At 39.0% G+C, this 22,258-nt stretch overlaps 1 protein-coding gene across 7 annotated transcripts in view; it reads right to left on the bottom strand.

The window, feature by feature from the left end:
* Positions 1–22,258, bottom strand: part of KIF13A (kinesin family member 13A) — a 120,518-nt gene that overhangs the window by 59,959 nt on the left and 38,301 nt on the right. For all 7 annotated transcript variants that reach the window (XM_040585986.1, XM_040585980.1, XM_040585981.1 and 4 more), the window contains 2 exons: positions 12,766–12,778; positions 5,908–5,968 (listed from right to left, as the gene is read on the bottom strand). In XM_040585986.1, the coding sequence (XP_040441920.1) occupies positions 5,908–5,968; positions 12,766–12,778 (74 nt within the window). The remainder of the gene's footprint in view (positions 1–5,907; positions 5,969–12,765; positions 12,779–22,258) is intronic.

Below are 22,258 nucleotides of genomic sequence, written 5' to 3'. Positions count from 1 at the left end.
TTGAAGTTAAAAGTTTTTTTAACTTTACCTACATTTCAATGGTAAAAATATAAAACGAAGTAAAGATAGAAAGATATGGCAATGCACAATTTAATAGTGGCTATTAAATTACTAAAAACTCTAAAATAAAACCTTCACATTATCTATCCACAGAGCAGCATTTCAAAATCTTAGTTTGAATCTCTAAGCCAGCATGAATTATTAAAACGTTTAGATTTGTAAAATATGAAAGATAATAAAAAAATCCCTGAAAATAAAAATAAATACATACCCTGACATGCAAAAATACAACATAGATAATTTTCAGAATGAGATATTTAAGTATTCTCTCCTACATCTCTATGCTCGTTCCCCTTTTCTTCCTCCCAAATCATCCCCTTACAGTTTCTGATGCCCCACTCGGGAGATGTGAGGTGACAGCAATCTTAGGGAAACCTGCATGTTGCAGAGGAATCCTAGGACATGTTCTCAGAATCTGCAGAATGAAGCTATTTACAAATAACGTTCAGACATTCTCAAGTTGGCTAGACTCGTGACAGCAGACGCAGAAGAGAAAGAAGAAAAGGGAGGGGAGGAAAAAAGGTCATACCCTTTCCAACAGAACTCCCTTTTGAAAAGGCAGTTAGCACTTAGTACCTTTCCTAAGACCTGCTCACTAGGGCCAGGCTCATTCAAGAGGTACTGTAATAAAAATTAGTTTCAGTGTCTGGTTTATAAATGTCTAGCATTTCTGGTTCACAACAACTTGTCGATCTGAAATCGGGCTAATTGTCTCACGGCAGCACAGATTAATTCAGCCAGGCTGTGACTGCAAGGTTATAACACATCTCTGTCCTGACACCCCCTCCCTTACACAGCAGAAATTGCTAGAGCCAAGTAACAGCTTATGTTCAACACTGAAAAATCAACTCTCTTGATGGCTTAATCTCTAACCTAGAACACTTTAATAGGCAAATCTTGACAGAAATAAACTGCAGTTGCTTCCATGATCCAATAGCTAAAATAAAAACTTGATCTGTGGAGATTAGAATTATTAAAAGCTCTGGAGATAAGAGTTTTAAAAGAATCTCCCTAAAATGGGAAGATGCCTACAGTTCACCTTAACAAGAACCTAAACACACAACAGCTAGGATTGTCTAACTACTGCAGCCCAACGCTCCAGTACTGATAAAGCACTGGAGTCTTTAATGTTCAAAGCGTTAACCAACTAAAAGGTCTCCAGTGCTTCAAATTAGGTACTGCAACATCTATGTTTTAAGTGCCTGACCCATACAGCACTAAAATCATACAGAATAGCTAAGGTTCCCCCCAAATGCACAGGTCAGGTGTCAGCTGCATGACATAAAATTAAGTCCTATATACTATGTAGAGTCTCTTCATAAGGGAAAAAAAAAAAGTCAAGGAAACAAAGGGATAGGTTTCTCCACTGTAACAGCTTAAATGTTAGTCAGAACTACAGACAAACACTCATGTCTGCTCAAAATCCACCTCTTACGATGTCTCACGAGGGCAGAAGCATACAGTTCTTCAAGCCAATTGCCTGGTTCATTTCCTGTTAAATCAGCCCCTGAAAGAGCAGTAGTCAGCATACGTATCACCTATAAAATCAAAGCTTAGCCCAGAGACAAGTGTTTAGGCTTTCAGGACAACACAGCCTGCAGAAACACAGAGGTGAGATTTTAGGCCAAACGTGATGCAGCTTAGGGAGTTTAAGAAAAATCCACGGACGAGTCGATATAGCATGGGGTCCTTGGAATGGACCTGCCTAAGTGCTCAGTATTTATACCATCTCTCGAATGCTTCCCAAACTGAAGGGTTTCTTCCCTTCCTTTTAAAAACCCACTTCACTGCAGACTTCAACAGGCTCTTACTGTTGTCCAGGCTTGTAAAAATAGTTCTTTGTTCTTATCTGTAAGAATTTCTCAATGTACTCCTCTTAACCAAAATGTCGAGCTGTTTTTTGTCTCTTTGAGTTTTCCAAGGCAAGCAGGTGTGTCCTTATCCACGAACTGACTCTTGACCCATTCAAGTCAAGAAACAGACAGCAATAAGAAGCTATTTTGCTTACTCTCAAAACGCCTGTCCTATAGCCTGTAAGGCAAAGCTCATCCCTTTTCCAGATCAAAGCAAACTCATTCTGTCCTACAACCAAATCCCCTCCCTCCTCAAAAATCTATTCCATTGAACTATTACTTTTTAAGCTTTTTTTTCTTCCTTTCTGACAAGTTTCCTATTCTTGCCAAATTCCCAACTATGTCTTCAGAATTAAACCATCAGAAAAAAGGTGCAAGAACTATCATGTGATGATCAGCACAAATTCAGTGGTTTGTAACCACTCCTTGCTTGGAACCACACAGCCACAAATGGTATGGAAACATGCTGCATCAGTATTCAGAGAACTACCTGCTAACTGGTTAGATTAAAAAAAAACCAACAAACAAGCCAGAACAAAAAAATACTACCCCCCCTTAATAACAATGATTATAAACACTTCATTTTCAGTCTTTACAGCAATTCAGAGGGTGGTCTGCATCTTGCAGTCCCTAAGATGGGATACCAAGTTGTTAAAGAGCCTCCATCTCTTGCAGCATCTGTAACCAAAGTGCCTCTTCCACCAAGGTATTGTAAAGAGCTCACTCCCCTTCCGTGCTCCGGACTCCCTGCTGGTTTTGAGAGACACAGTCCCTGCAAGGACCGCTTCAAAGATGCCCTCTAGATGTTTTTTGTCACATTAAGGTTACCTTCACTGTTTCTGTTAATGATATTGCTAGATCACTTTAGAATTTTAGAACCCAATTTCCACTTCAGTGGAAAAAAAAAAAAAAGGTAAAAAAGCAGCTCTGCTTCCAACAGCAACAATCTCCATGTTTTCAAATGCTGGAAAAAGAAAGCAAGATTCAAACTGGAACAAGATCCCTCACGCTTCCTGAACATGAGTTCAGAAAGAAAATCAGTACGTACAAAATAAGCCTCATGTTCAGCCAAAAAAAGTTGAAGATATCTCACAGAATAGTTTATTGTAAGAGAAAGAGATGGCTCATACCATTTCAGGGTCAACTCTGCTCCCCTACAGCCTGAAAATTATTGCCAGTTACCCATGCAATTAAGTCTATTCAAACAACAATCTCCCTCATGCAAAAACTATTAGTAAGTGCTGGTAGTAATACAGATCAATCAGCAAAGTGAAAAATGAAGCCAGACCATAATCATATATAATAGCTTCAAGTATCCTGTAACAAATGTAATTTCAAGGACAGCACAAACTTCAGTTTTGTTGACATTAAAAAAAAAAAAATAACATGGAAGAGTTATCCATATAAGTCTGAATTCTGTGTTGACTTATGTTGTCTGTGGCACACACCATTCCCTGGGTTTTCCGATATCCCACATGTCAATCGACAAGACCTTTAACATAGCATAATATACACAACAATAGAACAATTCAACATAATGCAATATGAGCAAGTTTTGGTTTTGTGCAGAGAGCCATGACTGTTAAACGCCTCACTGTCACATCTTCCACTGTGTTTCTGTGATGCAGATAAAAAGGTTTTTCAGGTAACTATATTTGTCTCACTGTTTTTATTTCAAGAATTTTACTTAAGCTTGAAGCTCATGTATTAACATATTTACAAGCACTCTGGACTTAGCTTTCAAGCTTTATACATGTTCCCTTTTAACTGTGCAAACTAATCACTGCTCTTGCCAATGACGTTAAACTTTCGCATACACAGAGTTACTTCGGGCAGTGAGCACTTAATGCATCGGTCTAGCTTCTGGATCAGCATCCCCCTTCTGCAGTCCAGCATCCAACCAAGAAATTACAGTTTAGCTCAAAAACTCAGGCTGATGGATGACTCCTTTGGACTCTTGAAACTTGTTAATTCTGTAACAGTCTCTGGACACAGACAGACAATTTGCAAGGTGCCTAGGACACGGGGCAAAGGAAATATCAAAAATCCCAAGCTAAACCAGTTACAATATTTTTCTGTTTAGTACAGTAATTCAGGACAAGCTGTGAAAAAGATTTAGGGTACCTTAATACTACAGATACATAAAAACTGAAATCTTGCCGGTTTTGGCATTTGGTTTGTTGGCTCTGAAACAAGAAATGCTACTGTACTATAGAATACTATAGAATAGTATCACTTCATGCACAGGCAAGTGAACAAGTCAACAACCTAGTAACTTAGGCCTGAAACAATTTTATTTTGTTTTGTTTTTTACTTTTATTTTGATATACTGCCAAATTCATTATGTTCTAGAACATGAGGGCTGGAAGTCACAAGTTAATTTCAAGACCATACAAAATAAAAAAGTAAAATCAGTGAAAGCATTGTGGGTTTTTTATATGCCCTGAAGCTCATATTCTTAACATATTTCTGAAAAAAACCCAAGGAAAACAGTTTTGGGGTTTTCTTCCCAGCAGGAACATTATCTGGAATGAGCAAAAGAACACCATATAGTTTTCTGGCCAGTAAGAAAATGCAAGAGCTGTGGACAACAGCTTTCTAGCGTCCAGTCCAACAAGACGTTCAACTGTATGCAGATAATAAAACTTCAGCACTCAGATTAAGACAGATTCAATGTTAATTTCTGAAACAGGCCAGAGAAATCTAGTTTTGATTCAAATTAAAAATATATAGACCTACAATCCCACTGAATTCACCTGGAGACAGGTTAAACAGAAACCAGTTTAACTGGTCAGGGGTGTTTCTCCAGTCTGTCTCTTCTCTACAAGTGGTCAGTACCACCGTGCACCCCACCAAAGGCGCAGCTCCCACCTGCACACGGGAGGCACACGGGGCCAACATCTGGGTGCATAATATCGCCTCTTTCCTTGATAAGGAGATGGAGGCATGCGGGCACAAAAGCAGCCCTGCATGCTTTGACGGCTCTGCCTGCCTGAGCTATGCATACTGTCCAGTGCAGACACAGTTACTGAAAGATGAACAGACACAGAACTTTTTTTCCTGAAGAAACCCAGCTTCACTCAGGCAAGACAGACACACAGTGGAATCTATGATCCAGTGCAACCCCTATGGTTTCGGATTTGATACCAGAAGCTGCAGCAGTCAGCGATATATTTTAACAGAAGTATATGACAGTTAATTTATTAGACCACTGATCTCAAACTTTGATCTAATTAACCCTATCAACCTTCACGATTTCTTATGTGCCACAAAACTTCAATGTGAATAACTAAACAGAATGCTACTTTTATTTCTCCTTTCCATGGGACCACAGCCTTGAAATGCCACTGTTCAGAGCAGTCTCCTTCAAAACTTAAAAAAAGTCCTCTTATAAAGCATGAATATGCTAATACACAAATCCTGTTATGAGAAAACTAATTACTGAGATTACAGTCTTGCCTGGATTATCCAGCTTTTGGGAGGAAGAAGTCACGAAGCTGATCACTCAAAAACATCAGGGGTCTGAATGACTGGACTATGAATGACTTAAAAGACCTGAAATAACCACACTGTCTGAGAAGAACATGTTTTATTCCTCTCTCATGCATGGGAATGCAGAGCATTGAAAACAGACATGCTTATCACTAGCGTTAGTTGGAAATAATTCTGATGCAGAACTGAAATTTTGTTTTAAGTGACTGAAACAATCCTCGCAAAAGGCTCTTCCAGGGGATGAAAAAAGAACACTATAGCTTAGATGTAAAACCATTCCTCCTGAACAGTGTACTGGGCACCTTAAAGCTTTCATTCTTTTTAAACTAAGGCAGTAGCACTCATAAGACTCAAACCCTGAAAAAAATTAGTATTTTCTTCTGTGAAGCTGTCACTTAAACACATGGTACAAAATGCAAAAAAATTCCACAAAAAAAAAGCCCCTAAGCTGTCACATGTTCTCAAATTATTTATACTGCCAAATGTTCAGAAAATTGTTTACCTGCATATTTTGTGGTGTTTGATTCATCCATGGACCAGAAGCAGTGATCAAAGGCAAACACCTGTAGAAGCACACAAGATGAAAATTAGGAACTCTGGCTACAAGACATTTCTCAAAGCAGTACAAATCCATGACTGTTTAACTGCAGTTAGGCTTACTGTTTCTATGGATCCTAAATCAGAACTGTAAAAAGGCTTCATCAGCAGGAATAATTTTGGGAAATCTTGATAGCTACAGAACCACAACACTTCTTTTCTAGCTCCATTATACACAATACTGCTTACTGTGTCCCTTATTAGATTTCAAAGCACAGTCAAAACCCAATAATTTTCTTCACTCTTCTCCACGCACTAATGCTGACAAAAGTTCCTGCCAACAGTAATGAAACAGCACCAAAAAGACTCAATATACAGAATTTGGTGAGATGACTACTTAGCAGACATCAATCTAAGATGCACAAAAGTTTTACCACATATTGGACTTCTAATGTTCAAAGAAGAGCATTACTACTTTCAAGCCCTATGAAGCAAATAAATAGTATCAGATCACCTGCCTAAAAAAGAGTACAGTATTGGATCTCAGCAGAGGAAGCTCAAAAACTACAAATAGAAAATACAGCTCTATTAAACAAGCAAGCTATCAGAGCCTTCTCTCATGAAAAGACTAAATATCATTTTAGTCAAGACTTCTGGCTGAGTAGAAATTGAATGAAATTCGATGTTGTGCTCCTGAAATAGTGTCCTGTAAAACTACTTAACATGTTGGGATTTGATTTAAGTTACTTCTTTGCATTTCAGAGAGGTTAGTGTATTTTTATACACTATATAATATATATATAATATTTTTGTTTTGACCGCTTTATACGGCCACAAACACACTTCAAGCTGCAGTGTATTTTCCACATTTTACCATGGTAAACTGACTGTGGATGAGTTAGTGATACAGATTCTGTTTATATTTTTTCTTGGGGGGGGTGGGGGGGGGGGTGTCCCAAGAGATGGGGGAAAAACCCAAACAACCTTCTCTATTAAAACTTTGCCTGGGCCAAGATTTTCTTTATCTGGTCCTCCAACAGCTGACCTCCTTAGTGAGACAAACCATGAAAGTTGATGTAGAGCAAGCGCCGTAGGCTTTATTAGCAGAAATGCCAAATTCCCTGTGACACAAACCCTGAAGTGAAGAAAGAACATGGATCATTTCCTTTTGGCTTTTGGGGATGTAGAACATCTTGGATTCCCTGCTATTGCAGAATTACTTTGCAATCTAATCTATATATTTATTGTAACCTAACTCTTCCCAAAATGACTGTTGCTGCAAATATTCCGGAGGATAAAACCAAGTGGCACAGTAACCTCACCTCCTTCTCCCTCCCCAAATTAATGCACAACACATCAAATAGGCTGAGAGAAGACTCGATACTGAGACAACATTTAGCTTACAAGAGTGAAATGAGTTCTGGAATTCCCTTCTGAAGGGAAAACAAACAAACAAACCCCCCCATAATTCTAATAATCTAACAGGGAGGTCTGAGTCACCTCCTGCAGCACAAATAGAGCCAACATCATGAGTCAGAACATCCCCTGATGTGACTGAGTCCAAGATGTAGTTTTGCCACTGAACTGCAAGCAGAATGCAGGGGTTACTTCACCTTATCTTCAGATCTCCACATAAGCAGAGAGCATTTTAAATTACTTCTGTGCATTTGTTCATTGTGCTTCAAATCTGAGCATAAAAAACTCTGTCATTAATAAGAATGCTCTAACCCTTTTCCTAACTTTTCTAGTCCAAGAACTACTGCTTCTCTTCTCACATTCCACTTCTACAGAAGTTTTCCTCACAAGACTTGGTAACGATACCGAATTTTGCAGTGATCAAAAAGCAAGCAGTTCAATTATAAAAAAAACAACCAATCACCCAACTGTAAGGATCCAAATCTACCAGTTTCAAGTGGGAAGAATGGGTAAGTGCTGTCTGCAGTGGATCACACAGCCCAGTTAAAAAGGTTACTCAGCCATACATGCTCATGTGTAATGACTTAAATGTCAATACAGCAGTACTGCAGGCCAATTTAATCTATTGTCCTACACATTTTCCCCTTGGTTAACGTGGAAAATCATGACAGAATTGTTCAATGACTCCTAATTTAAACACTGATCTTGCAAAGAGACTTCAAAAACTAAAACATGTTCTCAGAGCCAAGTGTTTCTTACAGAAAAGCAGTTTTTATTTGGATTTTTTTTAAAGGTAAAAATTGGTCAGACTGATTTTGAAAAATTCAAAAATAGTTATGCAATAGAGGAAGAAAATGGTATCTCAAGACAAACCAAATATAAATATAGCATTTTAGTATGTTTTTATACTAAACATAAAGTCAGGGCATGGACTTGGTTTACTTATAAAATTTGTTCTGGAAAATTGCCAAATCCTTCTAACAGAAGTAACAAGATTACTTTTTTTTTTAAAAAAAAAAAAAGTCTCAGGCAAAAAAGTGGAAGCTGCTGGGGCATGCACTACCTGCAAAACATGCAGAGCAACTGCAGTAAAACTCCCCTCTCCATTAAAACATGTGGACAAATGTTTAGAAGTTACTTTGGTGACGACAAAACAGCAACCTTGAACATTTGCAAAAACATTAATTTAAGGAAGCATCCAACCCAAGCGATTTTCAAGACAACTCAGACCTCTGGGAAAACAGATTCCAAATGCAAGAATTAACAGAGTAAGAAATAAGGCATACAAGCGCAAGAAATTTGGTCCCAATCAGTGAGGCTCTTCCTCCACAAATACATAATGAAGGCATTTTATGGCCAAACCTGAACAGTGACCCCTTTGGTCATCTTTTCTGTACAAAGATGACACGCCAGTTTATATTTTCCTGACCTGCAGGACATGCAGTCCCAAGAAGAACGTGCAAGCATACTTGGGGTCAAGATACAGAACTTAAGTTATGATGAATAAGAAAAATCCCTCTAAGTCTCATCTAAGATGCTCCCTTCCTTCTCCCATCTTCAGTGATTACTCTTCCTTGAAAATGAAAATGGTGCGTATTACTTTTGATAGGTGTATGCCGAATAATAATTTTTTTAAATAATTTTTTTCTCCCTAAGATCCATTTCCCTGAAGAAGGTATTAAACCCTCTGTCATTACGACTATCAAAGCTATCAGAAACTGTTAATGCTGAAGTCTCAGACTCAGTAGCCAATTCTCAAACTGGGCATTACTGGGCACTGAAAGTGCCTATTTTGCTTTTTGAAGAAAGCAACAATCTTTACCAACTTATATCAAAACTGTGTCAACTAACTGTACCAAAACTGCTATTGAAATGTATTTGAACAGAGACCTGTGAGGGTGGCAAGGCACTGGCCCAGGCTGCCCAGAGCAGCTGTGGGTGCCCCATCCCTGGCGGTGCCCAAGGCCAGGCTGGACGGGGCTGGGAGCAGCCTGGAAGGTGTCCATGCCCAGGGCAGGGTGATGGGAACTAGGTGATCTTTAAAGTCCCATCCAACCCAAACCATTCTGTGATTCCATGATCTGTGACAAACAGAACTTTTTAAACTTCAAGCAACCTCTGCGAATTAATTTTGAAGTCCATTTTGGAAAATCTATTCCATTTAGGCATTTTTAACATTAAAAGAAAAAAATGCAAATATTTTTTTGTTTGAAACTCAAAGTTTAAAATTGCTACCTGTATCTCCACTAAGATTTCTTGAACTTTCAGTTATTCTTCTAAGCATTTTGAGTAAGTCTCTGTGGCTCTGTGGATGAGTATTCCTGCTTTCCTACTGCTCTGATGTCAATCCCATAGCCGCTGTACCAGGAAGCTTAACGTATCTTCAGAAGGTAAGCAAAATGGAAAAACCACAGAAGACAGGTGTACACCTACTTCAAGTGTCTGCAGAGGCTGGCATTCAACCACAAGCAGACGTAAGTTCACACAGGTGTTGGCCAGTTCTCACAACCAGACCCAAAATTATTCTGGGCTTGTAAACTATAGCAGGAACTAACAAACAAGCATTAAAATTTTCTCATTTTTGTAAGATTCTATACTTCATAATTCAACCTAGCATCTCAAAGAGAAAGCTAGATAAAAGGAAGCTGCCAAGATCCTGCTAGATTAGGGTAATGGCTTCTAAACCAAAAACTTTGAGTGGAGCTAAGGGATCAGCTGGGTGGTTTTTTTTCCCCAGCTCTATTATTCCAGTGTTTAACATAGCATAGTATTTTCAGTGGTGGTGTGATGGTTGTAAAAAAGCTTGGACATTGCATTTTAGACATCTAGAAACAGTCAAATAACAGACAGAACTACAAATAATGGAATGTGACTCACCAGGACGGATCTTGCATAATTGGAAGTCCCCAGTGAAAATATAAGCTTGAGTATGTACTTGTATATTCATTAAAAGAATTCTAACTCACAAGCACAAACATAGAAAAATGGAAAGTTATGAGAAAAAATTAGCCAGGAGTGCTAGATCCTGGTACTAATGTATCCAGAGTCATTGCTAGCGTGCTCACTACCATAGATATAAGTTATGTAGGCCATTTCTAGGTTATAGAGAACAATACTTGCAGTGTTAATAACCATTAGAAATTAAACAAAAGACTTGTTCTGGTAACCACAACCTTTCAGTAAAGAAAAGACACAGGGCTTTTTTTTCAGATTTTTTCAGCAAATACCTACAGCAGTTTAAAGACAGCTATTCGTTATTATTTTGCCAAGGAGGCAGGTAGAGGTTATGGCTATCACAGCAAAACAAAGTGATGCAGCTCTACACATCCACCACATCAGTGAGAAAATCTGGAATTTTGTCTCAAATTTACCTATACCCATAGCTTAAAATGAGATTGCACATTTTAAACTAGAAGCCATTGTGCCCGACTGCTACACACCAGTAACTTCTCACAGAATCAGAAGACAGCCAAGAGTAACTCACATTTTAAATAGCCAAAACAATATTCTGCAGAACTAATTTTTATTAAAGCCCCTATAATCAATGGCTTGAAGAATCAATAATTTTAAGGGTTTATGCATGCAAGTATACTTCAGTGAACCACCTACAGGTAATGACCAACACATCCAATATTAGCTACTTGCCAGATTAAGACAAATGACATAATTAGTTTAGAAAGGAGTCTAATTTCACATTCATTATTAGTTGTTTTGAAGCCTAATCCTCAGTATAGACTAGAGTCTGAGGCTTCCAGCATTTAACAGTGCATTACCCAGACGGAACATAATCCCTAACGTACTGTCTGAGTAGCTATAAAACACTGTGAATGCATAGCTAACATTCAATAGCCATTTCTATCTGACCCACAGATTGCCAATTAAGTATGTTTTGTTTTTACAAAAAAAAAAAATTTATGCTGGACTGGTGCAGGTATCGCTTACGCAAGTCTCAGTGAAGCAGTCTGACTTGTAGAGTGACCTACAGGGCTACCTGGTTGCTAAAATAAAAGCAAGGGAGAACTGAGGAAGGGAAATCTTCATTCACCAGGCAGCTCCTCCTACACCCCTAGTACAACTGCTGATGGAGGTAAGTGGTAAAGCAGATACATTAGGAAATGGCAAACAAAGTCTACAGCAGTAAGCTTAATGTAAATGGAAGTCAGAGAACCCAGCGTGGGGTGGAGATGGAGCTGGTCACTGTATGACAAGCGCAAGACCTACCACAGGCCTGAAGAAGCATGGGCAGAAATCTGAGGGAGGCCTAGGGCACAGCTTGTAAATCTCAGCTCAGAACAGCCATTTTACCTTTGTCACAAAATTACACTAGAAGCCCAAGATTAGTAATATAGCTCATGTTAAAATAGAGTTTGTTCCATTCTTCCCTGCCTATTGGGAGTAACAATAATAATGTCAGTTACTGAGATGCTGGCATCTTCTGACACTTAAAAAAATTATTCAAAACAATAGATATTTGAATTATATATTTAAATGCGCACACACATAAAATAGCTGTCTGAACCATAAAGTACATAGATATCCATGTAAGACGGATCTACGGATCAATATCCGTCCCAATTTCTCTTCCCAGAAGCCCTACAGAATGCTCTGCTACACCTGCAGAAGTCACGTCAGACTTGCACGCACTGCTTCTTGAAGATCTACAAACCAAAGAAAATAATGTAAAATAAAACCTTACTCAGAGCCAACTACAGCTTTCTGCTGTGAAAAGTACTAGCCAAAAGAGACAGAAAGAATAAAGTTATCATTAGATTGCTGAAGCAAAATACCAATACAGTGTTTTGCATGTGCTGACAGGTAGTTCACGCAGTCCTTCCACCCCATCACTGCTACCAGCCCTGTACCAATACTGTATTTGTTATCCCAGTAAAGCTCCTTCTCTATCCTTGTCTCTCCCTTCCCTTGCATTCAAACACCACAGAGAACCTTTTCTAGATGAATTCCAGTGCGCTTTGGCCACTTTTACACAAATTAATAAATTCTTGAATACCATCAATTACAAATAAGAAGAGTTTGTTTCTTACGAGATGTATTTTGCCATCTTTTTAAAACAGTATTTTAAGTCTTAAGTAGAATTATGTGCAATTAAATGTTTTACACACAATACTTATTTACTCTTTCAAATGTTTTTATGAATTCATTAAAATCATGGTTTGTTCTGGTCACAGCTTTATGTCATCTGCCTTGCCTGCATGTTAGTTGGATTAAAATGTATTCTTCTGTAATGAAGTCTTTAACTGAGAAGTATAAGGGATAGATTTTTTAAAAAAAGATGTGTTTTCCTTTATCAAAACTGTGTTGGTCACATACTGTGGTAACACCCCCAACACTTCTGCATTGCTCAACATTTTCAAGCAGGTACAAATGCAAAAAGAAACAAAATACTTACCTTAGGTGGTTTTCTAGATGATTGGGAAAAAAATAAAAATAAATCGGCAGCGATGATGAGAAGCACGGATACACCATTCACATAAGGGGAAGGGAGGAAAGAAAAAGAAAAGAAACAGTGTCAGTGTACATCATCACCATAGCCTGAATATTTTTTTGTAATCCACAATCCATTTAAGAATAATCAGATCAGAAGATATTTATGTAATATACCACAGATGAAGTAATTGTTGGTTAAAAAATTATTACTAATGCAGCCCCACATGAAAAAGAAAGGAAAATGTCAGATTCCTTATAGGTATAAAAATCTAACAGCACTGAGTTCCAGAAGGAAGACAAGCATCTGTTTTGTCATGGAACTCAAAACACCTTTGGTGGCAAACAAACTGAGCCTGAAATCTGGCAGACCAAGGTGCGAGGGTGAAGTCATGCTGACTTTAGCAGTGCTACCTGCATGCAAGACCAAGGTAAGAGTCAAATGTTTCTTGTAGGGATTACAGAAGTGTAAAGAAAAACAAACCTGTGTTTTCCCCAGCCACTGAAAACCTACGCAAAGCACAGGAAGCCAATGGAAAACCACCATTACCCTTCACACACAACTCCAATGCATGCTGACAGAAACAAAACAGAAACAACAATCCCCCAAACCAAAGACACCAGCTCAGAGTACTTTAACTTGTCCTTAAGTGCTTTTATGCTTATGCGGGCAGCCATATGGCCACAAAGTAAATAAATCAGTTCGGGGTTTTTTGGTGGGATTGGTTTCAACTGAGATTGCTGCCCTGTGTCACTGTGCAGCCCTGTGCTCGCTAATGCCAGTGCAAGAGAGGAAGCAAAAATATGGTGCAGAATTAGACTGACTTAGGCCATTCATGAAAATTACAACCTCAGGCATATGTCTAAATTACGTATTGACATAAGCCTGAAATGATACACAGAAGAAATTTCCACTTGCTCTTCCTATCAAGAAAAAAAACCACACAAATGTGGATGAAGAGAAAACACAACCAGAAAAGTCTACAGACAAAACAGCACAAGCAGAGAACGCAGTAAGATAAGGAGATGGATTAAAGCTCTGTAACTACCCAGCAACTGACACACTATGCAAAAATCAGATACCACGAGGCTACGGCCTCAGTGCAGAACACACACGCTCTGACTCCAGCAAGGCAAAGGGGATAACACTTGGAGCAGTTCTCTTAGCAACCCACAACACAACAGCTCAGCAAAAAGACCTGAAAACACACAAACCCACAAACACATCTTACACAATTTTTTCTGCTTACTCTCAGCTCATACCTTAGATGACACGTCTGTGTAAACTAGAATTTACATAGCTGGTACACGGTACTAGTCTAATGCAAACACACTTTACCTCTGAGCCAAACCACTCATGCATTGCAGCTTTACCCTGTCATTAACAGTGGCTGCACAGGCTCAGCTCACTGCTAGCTCATGTCCAGGTGGCTCAAGAGCACATTCTGCACAAGTTCTATGTAATTGAAAAATTCATTTAGCTGTACCTTGAATATTTTTTACTTTAATAAATTTTCAGATGTGATGAAAGTCCAACGTTATTAGCTTGTCTAGCCAGAGTCCCAGCACCAGCTGTAAACTTCCAGCTCAACTTGGAAGAGAAGTTCCTATCCCAGGAAGTCATCCAAGGTTTTTTGGACAGCTTTTAAATACACTCGTGTCTTGAAAAATAATTCCAGAATACAACAGCTTTCCACAGTAATTCCTGATAGATTGCTGTACAAATTCAGCAGAAGCCCTAAACAGTTTAACTGATGTAAAAACCAACAGAATGTTAATCAACTGCTTCTTTCCGAGATCATTCTTAGAAACCCCAGTTGGAAAAGGTACAGAACATCACTGAAGAAATGGTTTGACACATTTCTTAAGATATTTACTCCAGCAGTGTAAGCCACTACCTTTTAGGGAATTTCCTCTGATGCCTATTTTAAGAAAAGCATAATAGCAACTTTTTAAACTGCTGGTGGACAGCAGAGCTTCCCAGTTGGAAGCCAGATGTTCATCACTGATCTCCTGGATTTCAAAGCACAAGGAGCTGCTCCAAACTCTTTGGTTATTGAGACCAAACTAGGAACACCAAAAGTCACCTGCTAGCAACACCAGCACCAGTAAGATCAAGGGTTTCTGGAATAAGTCAGCTATATTGGCTCGCAAGATAGATTATTTTTTTTAAGCTGTTTGGAAATTCCAGCTCACTGTAACCATTATCCTGGCAGTGATTCAGATGGAGACACTCCGAAACATTTGCTTCAATCAAAGGACCCAGACTAATAAAGAACTGATTACCATAAATCACATCTGTAGCAGCTTAAAGATATGCTATAAAACCTGCATTAGCCTCAATCAATTTTTCACGTAAGTTTTTGTTTTGCCTTTTTTTTTTATTAGTACATGCTTCATGGTTTCTTTCCTTCCCCAGAAGCCAGCAGTTTTCAGCTTCATAACTAATTGAGTTTGTCTCAATTTTTACCAGACACTGACCATGCAAATGTGGTGATTTGGTGTCACAGCTGGGGCTGGGGAGGGAGGGACAACAGATCACGGAAATATAACAATTGGAATTTTTATTTCCCAGAATTTTTAATTCCGTGTCTAGTCATCCATGGTGTCAACAACAACATGCAGGCACACCTTTTTAATGACAATAAAAATCTCCTCTAAAGTGGACAGTTTGTACACTTCAGGAAATTATCAGAATTACCTAACCTTGTAATGCATCTACACCACAGCAGATTTTGGTTTAACCTGACGACGAGCATCTTCCATCTGCACACTCGGATGGAAGACTGACTTCTCTCACATGCCTAGAACTCAAAACCAAAGTAAATACCACCAACAGCCTGACAAATATTCTCACAGGTCAGAGGCAAAGTATGAATTTCAATGACCACAAAGAGCACTGAGCTTCTGAACTTCTTCCTGTCTTTGCCCTTAAGTCATTCTGACTTTGGTAAAATATCACTAGAATAATTTTCTACCTTTACTGAGCAGTATGTCTGCTGCAGCTACCTACTCAGGCTTTAACTTTCACCGCAGCACTAAGCCTCTCCTGTCCTGCTTGGCTAACACACATCAAGTTCACAGAGTGCATAGCCACCTGAAATCTCTATCCAGATGGAGAAAAAGAGTTTCTAGAAAGCTCTGTGCTAATGCAAACTGCATTATTCCCTGTTGTCTCTTGCTAAAACTAAACTCATAATGCTTCTCACATTTACGAAGAGAAGTGATTAGCAAAATGTCAGTTCTCATGTTCTGTGCTAGAACATGAATAAGAAGGCTTCTTGACGGCATCCGTATTTTCTCTCTACCGTCCACCCATTGCCTGTGACAGCACACAAGGAGTGTGCTTTGCTAGTAGTTTAACAGCAGCAAAGCTTGTTTCTTCTTTTCCTCCTCCCCCCCCCCCCCCCCCCCCCCCCTTTTTTTTTAAACTACCTACACTATTTCTCCTTCTCTGGAGACATTTAAAACTCACCTTGACATGATTCTGTGCATGCTCTAGGCAAACTTGCTTTAGCAGGGAGGTCCCTTCCAACCCTGACCATTCTGTGACTTCATGGAAGCCTCCCTTTGTCACACAAAAAATTAATATAAACTGGCATTACATATTCTGACTAGAAAACTAGGGCCATGCAATAGGAAGCCACAGAAGACACTCTTGCACTGCGAGCATCCAGAAGTAGACGATATTGCCATCAAAGACTTAATAATTTTCAGAACTTGCACCTGTTTTAGTCCCTTAGCAAGTGTTGTCAGCATTCCCAACCAAACGTCACTTCCACCAGAAGGAAGAACATTTTATACATCAAAAATCTTGAAAGAATTGTTTTTTCTTCTCCTTCCATATAATGTGGTTTCACTACCCCACCCATCCCCAATCAAGAAAGTCACCTTCAGGAGGGCCAAGATACATGTAAAAATGAGAACGTAGGTGTAAAATCAGGTACTTCACATTGAAGAAGACAAGGCATCTTTGAAAAACAGGTCTTAGATTCTTCAGAACAACATCCACACAGCCCAATTCATCCCCAATTCAGCTGTGCTAAGAAGCCAAGCAGGTCATAGTTGTACTATAATTAGTTCACATTTTGGAAAGTATTTGGTGAATTCTTTTCCTTTCTCACAATTAGTTAATGAAGATGAAGCAATAACAACTGGCTACATTAAGTAACTGCACATAGTATCTAAACCAGATGATGAACGAACCACAGGACTTTGGCAGCTTGATCTTCTAAGCTGACTACACCAGAAATCATCAACTAAGACATCTGAGCTTGAAATACCTTTTTGCTCTCGTCACATGTCCAACCACAGCAAATTCATAGTACTCGCTGTTTTCCCTAATATATAATTAAGTACTTACATGTAGTGGCTATATAGTCATCGATGTACTCCTCATGATCATGGGTCAAAATAATTACTACAAGCAACTACCAACACACTAGAAAAGGGAGGGAAGCCTTCAGGTTTTTATATGATGAATTGAAAAATCAAATGTTCTTTCCTCTGTAAGCATAAGTCGAGCACATTGAAAAGATCATCCCAACAGATAAAATCAGTGTTTTTTACATTCCGCTACTCCAGCATCTCTGGAATCTAAAGACCAGCTATTCAAAACAAATATTATAGTATTTTTTAAGTGGTTTTAAATTTTTTGTTATTTTTTTTTGCATCAGGCTGCCTGACAACTCAGGCTGGGAATATCCCCAGCAGTGCATGTTTGCCTCACTCCAAGGCAGTGTGCAAGGGAACAAACCAGTGGTAGGACCATCATAATGGATCAAAGTAATTGTACTGTTTGTTTATCCAAATATATAAAGCTTTCAGAGTGGCTGCAGCACAGACAGCAGACATTGAGCTCTCCCCCCTGCAAACGGCGTAAATTATGTAGAAGTAAAGAGATGCTGTTTCTCCTATCTTTCACAGTACGGTCACACAGCTCTAGGACCCTTCGTTGTCTCATGGTTTATCACTGCAGGCTGATACATGAAGGCTTGATACCAAGCATCTTAAAGAGCATGCCTATATATTATTAATGGGCACTGTACTCATCAGAAGCACCTACCTAGAAAAAGACCGTGGTCTGTCACAGTTAACAGTTTCAGATGACAGTGTACCTCAAACTACTGGCAATACACCATTTTCTCTACAAAGAGCACAGAAAAAGAACATTTATTTGCCCATTTCCCCCTTCTGTTTTCTAAATGCAGTAGATCAAAGGAATGTCAGGGGCAATGCCCTTAAAGAGAACTGTGTCCCATCTTTGTGCTTGGCTGGGGCACCTCCTGTAGAGCTGACTAATGAACTGGGCATCACAGTTCAATACTAGGATTCCTGGAGGAGTTACTTTACATCCTGTATGAGCACACATACATACACAAATATAGATAATTAGTTATTTTATATTCTTGCGTAAGGCATATCTGTTTAACCCTCCTACCCAGCAAGTCTGTTCTATAGATGACAAAATCCCTTGAAGGACAGCAAAAGAAAAACATTTTCACAAGCAAAGCAATTTGAAGAAGTGCCTGCCTAATAAAGTAGTAGCTCATGATAATCAAGAAACACCACCAGAAACAGATGCATACGATAAAAATGATAAAAATAACATCGCACTCTCACACTTTATGGAAACACTGTCTCAGGAAGCTGTGCTACTCATTGCAAACCCACCATATGGAAAGAGAGAAAAGTCAGACACTGAAATCAGAATGACAAATCCTGCAGTGCAAGTTAAGTAAAACAGACATTCAGTAGAAGTAGTGACTTCCATGACACAAAAACCTAGAAAATGCCTGGATATTTCATGTAACAAGGTTCCACTCCAAGAACTTCTGTTCATTCACTACAGAAATTATAAACTAACTCCACCACCACCCACACCCCCCACCCCCTCAAAAAAAAAGTTATGAAACCAACACAACCTCATTAAAATAAGTGAAAGGCATTATATTCTGACATTTACAAGATGGAAAACAGAAAGTGACAACTGCCCTGGAGTACCACGAGTCCCTAGCTTGCCTTCAAATTATTTTTACCGCCCAAAGCATTATTATTTCAATGCCAGCAATTTTGACGTGAAGTTCAAGTGGTTCTAATCTTTACACAGAAGCCTTGGTGTTCATATAAAAACAACTTTTACTGACAGCCTGAAAAAGGGCTGATACCTGTCCTGCATGTAACAGCACGCCACTCTGAAATCAGCAATCAGCTTAGGAGAGCAGCCACCGCCCACAAGCAGAAAATGTTATCGCTTTGCTAGAAAGTTCACTAAAAATATAGTAATTCTCTGTCTATTCTCCTACATAAAAATTAAAAAAAAGTCATTGCAGTTTGTTTCATTTTACTGAAAAGGCAAAAACTGACTAAAATTCTCATCCTGCTCTGCGATAAAAGAACTTAACTCAATCCTGAGAGCTGAGACCCCATCCAGAACTACCACATTAAATAATCTATTCTCCCCAAGTCTTTAACCATACTCATTCAATACTTATCCAAGACTGTAGTTATTGTAATGAAAACCTGCTACACCTATTTAAGTACAGCATAACCACAATCAAAGTATATTAAGCTTGTTCTTATTAACATCTAACATAACAAAACGGCAAAGAAAGGCAAGTCTACCTAATGATTCCTATTAATGATAGTTATGCTACCAAATACCCCTGGTCCTTTTGAAGCAGGTTCTTTTTCCCTCCTTTCCAATAAAACTGATTGCAAAAGAGTCTAAATAAGAAGATTTTTACTAACTAATCAGGATAAGGAAAAGAGGGAGGGGAAAAAAAATCCAGTATCTGAAGCCAAGCTCTATTAGTTCTTAAGACTAGTCTCGAACGATTCTTAGCCTGAATGCAACGCAACGGCTGTCAGGGCAAACATACTGTAGTTCTGGAATGTATGTGGAAACACATTCTAGAAATGTTAGTAAAATTACTGTGGCATTTATTAGGCAACCGTTATTCTTAGCCTGTTGCACTTATTACTAGTGTTCTTGAGGAGAACACCACCCCAAGCATTAACTGGCATTTCAGCTCTGTGCCAGCTCTGTTGACTGACACCCACCCACCCAGTAACTTGGGTTAGCTACTTGCTCAGTAAGTCTCCAATGTTAACTGAAAACGTCCCCTTTCAACACTACTGCTCCCTAGAAACTTGTTCAGAAATGCCATCTGTAAAAACCATCAAAACACTAAGCTGTAGTGAAGATATACCGCTTGTGCAGGTCATGTTCAAAGCTATTTGAAAAATATACTGCTATTTTATCACTGTATACAGCATTTACTGCAAGACAAACTGCTGGAAGAAGGGTTCGCCGGAGTCAAGAAGACGTCTGCTCAATATGAGTTATGCATCTTGCTCAACTTTATTAGTTTCTAACACTACTTATATAGAACCGATACACATGCATATTCGTAAAGGAGAAATATAATTGGTTAGTAGTCTCTAAATGCGCGCGGTTCTCACACCCCTAATTATCATGACTAAAATAAGCATTCTATCCATGTAGCTAATTGTGTTGCTGTGCTTCAGCCTTGTAGTTTGTTACTCCCTATTTTCCCATACCGGTCCCTGTCTTTCTTGGCCCTGCACCTGCTTTCCCAGCAGCTGTAGCTTGTTACAGCCACGGCCTGTTGGCACAACATAATTACTTGGTCTCAGGATTCAAGAGTAGCTCAAGGCTACCTTTCTTGTTAACTTCAGCACAGCAACTTCAGTACAATTCTGATTACAGGCCTATTCTAATACCAGGCCTGGATTGTACAGATCTTCAGAGATTCTAAGGCAATGCTTCTGCAGCCATTCTTCTACAACAAACCACCTTCAAATGTATCTGAAGGAAATCTGATAAGCAACACAGCAATTAATAAATTAAATTTGACTTTGTTCGTTTGCCTGGTCAAAATGCAAGCGTTACAATTTGCTACAGAGATACAAACAGCAAATAGCAGCTTCGCTGACGATGGTCAAGACAGAAGATCTCTAGTCAGTGGAAAGACTACGGGAAGGATGAACTGTAGATGTTAAGTAACTGGATCTGAACCTTGGTTGTAACACCTTATCTCAGTATGTGGAAAAAAGAAAAAAATGAGAAAAAAATCACTTTTTGCTGAGCGGTAAGCATATTCTTTCTTATTCAATCAGCACAAGAATATAGTTAAGAAGTCACTGAAGGTGTTTGTGCAATGCACATGTTCAGGCTGGACAACAGGCAAGAACCCCCAAGTCTCACAGTCACATTCCTTTACCACAACAGGGAAAACTACCATTCAAATTTCATCTACTTTATGTTACTAATGAGATATCAGGAGAGATGCTAATCAGGCTTGACACTTCATCCTTTCACGCAGCTCTGCAAATGTATGTTAGCATTCTTTAGATTTAACAGTGCTACGAAAAAGTTGTCTGACATGCAGCAAAATTCACAAATCACTATTTCTGTTTCATCCTAGCTTATGTTTTTAGTGATGTGAATATTAAGTGAACTTGGAAAGAAAATACTGATTGTTAATTTGTATCAAAAATAAAACTTTCCCCAGGTTTGATGGCAATACACATTGGCATAGCAATTTCCATCACTTCACTAAAAGTATGTTGCAGAAGAGAGTCTATCTCAGCTGGCTGCCACACCAGCTATTTTGGTGACTTTGAGAAGACATTATTTGCTTTAACAGACAGCATTAAAAACTGCTACCATTTGCCAGAAAGTGGACACTATGCAGAGAAAAATGAGGATGATTCATGGGATAAGAAAAGGTTATTGTATGGAACAATACACTAAGAATGTAAACTCACATCAGCTCTACATAAACAGACAAAGTGAGGAAGGTCTCCTGACTGTTGCAGGACTAACACCTAAAAGTACTGAGGAGACTTTATTCCTGTATAGCACTCATACAATTAAGATCTCTATAGAGATCTCTTCACTGATCTCTACAAAGCTTAGGCAGTAATCTAGGTAGCTCTAGTAACCTAGCATCCCGTGAAACGAACCACAAAAGTTACCCCAAAGGCTAGAAAAATTCTTCAGTGTATGCTCCAAGTTTATCAGTCAACAAAAGGAGAACAACTGCCAAGTCAGCTAACAATCTTCACCAAGAGAGGACATCAAGCACCAAGTTACTGAACCTAGCCGGCAAAAGCACAACCTGAACTCATTTCTAGGATCCAAGAACAGATAATTTCCAGCAGAGAAGGGTGGCAACTGCAATGGCACCCAGATTTTCCATGAGGGCTTCAGACAGATGGTAGATGCCTTCCTAGTAAGCACCAGAGAGGTAAACGTGTTACTGGGCTGAATACCTTGCCAGAGAACACCCCTATACAGCAGGGGCGGTGAAACCAACCCATTTTAACAGACTCCCCCTTCCCCAGTAAGCCATGAATTTGTGATGGTTTGTATAAACATTATGTTGCTTTGAGCCACAAACATTTCCTTCTTTTACAGCAAAGCTTACAGG

This window comes from Falco naumanni, chromosome 3, assembly GCF_017639655.2.
Source record: "Falco naumanni isolate bFalNau1 chromosome 3, bFalNau1.pat, whole genome shotgun sequence".
Classification (NCBI taxonomy): Eukaryota; Metazoa; Chordata; class Aves; order Falconiformes; family Falconidae; genus Falco; species Falco naumanni.
This window is presented reverse-complemented; position numbering and strand designations above follow the sequence as displayed.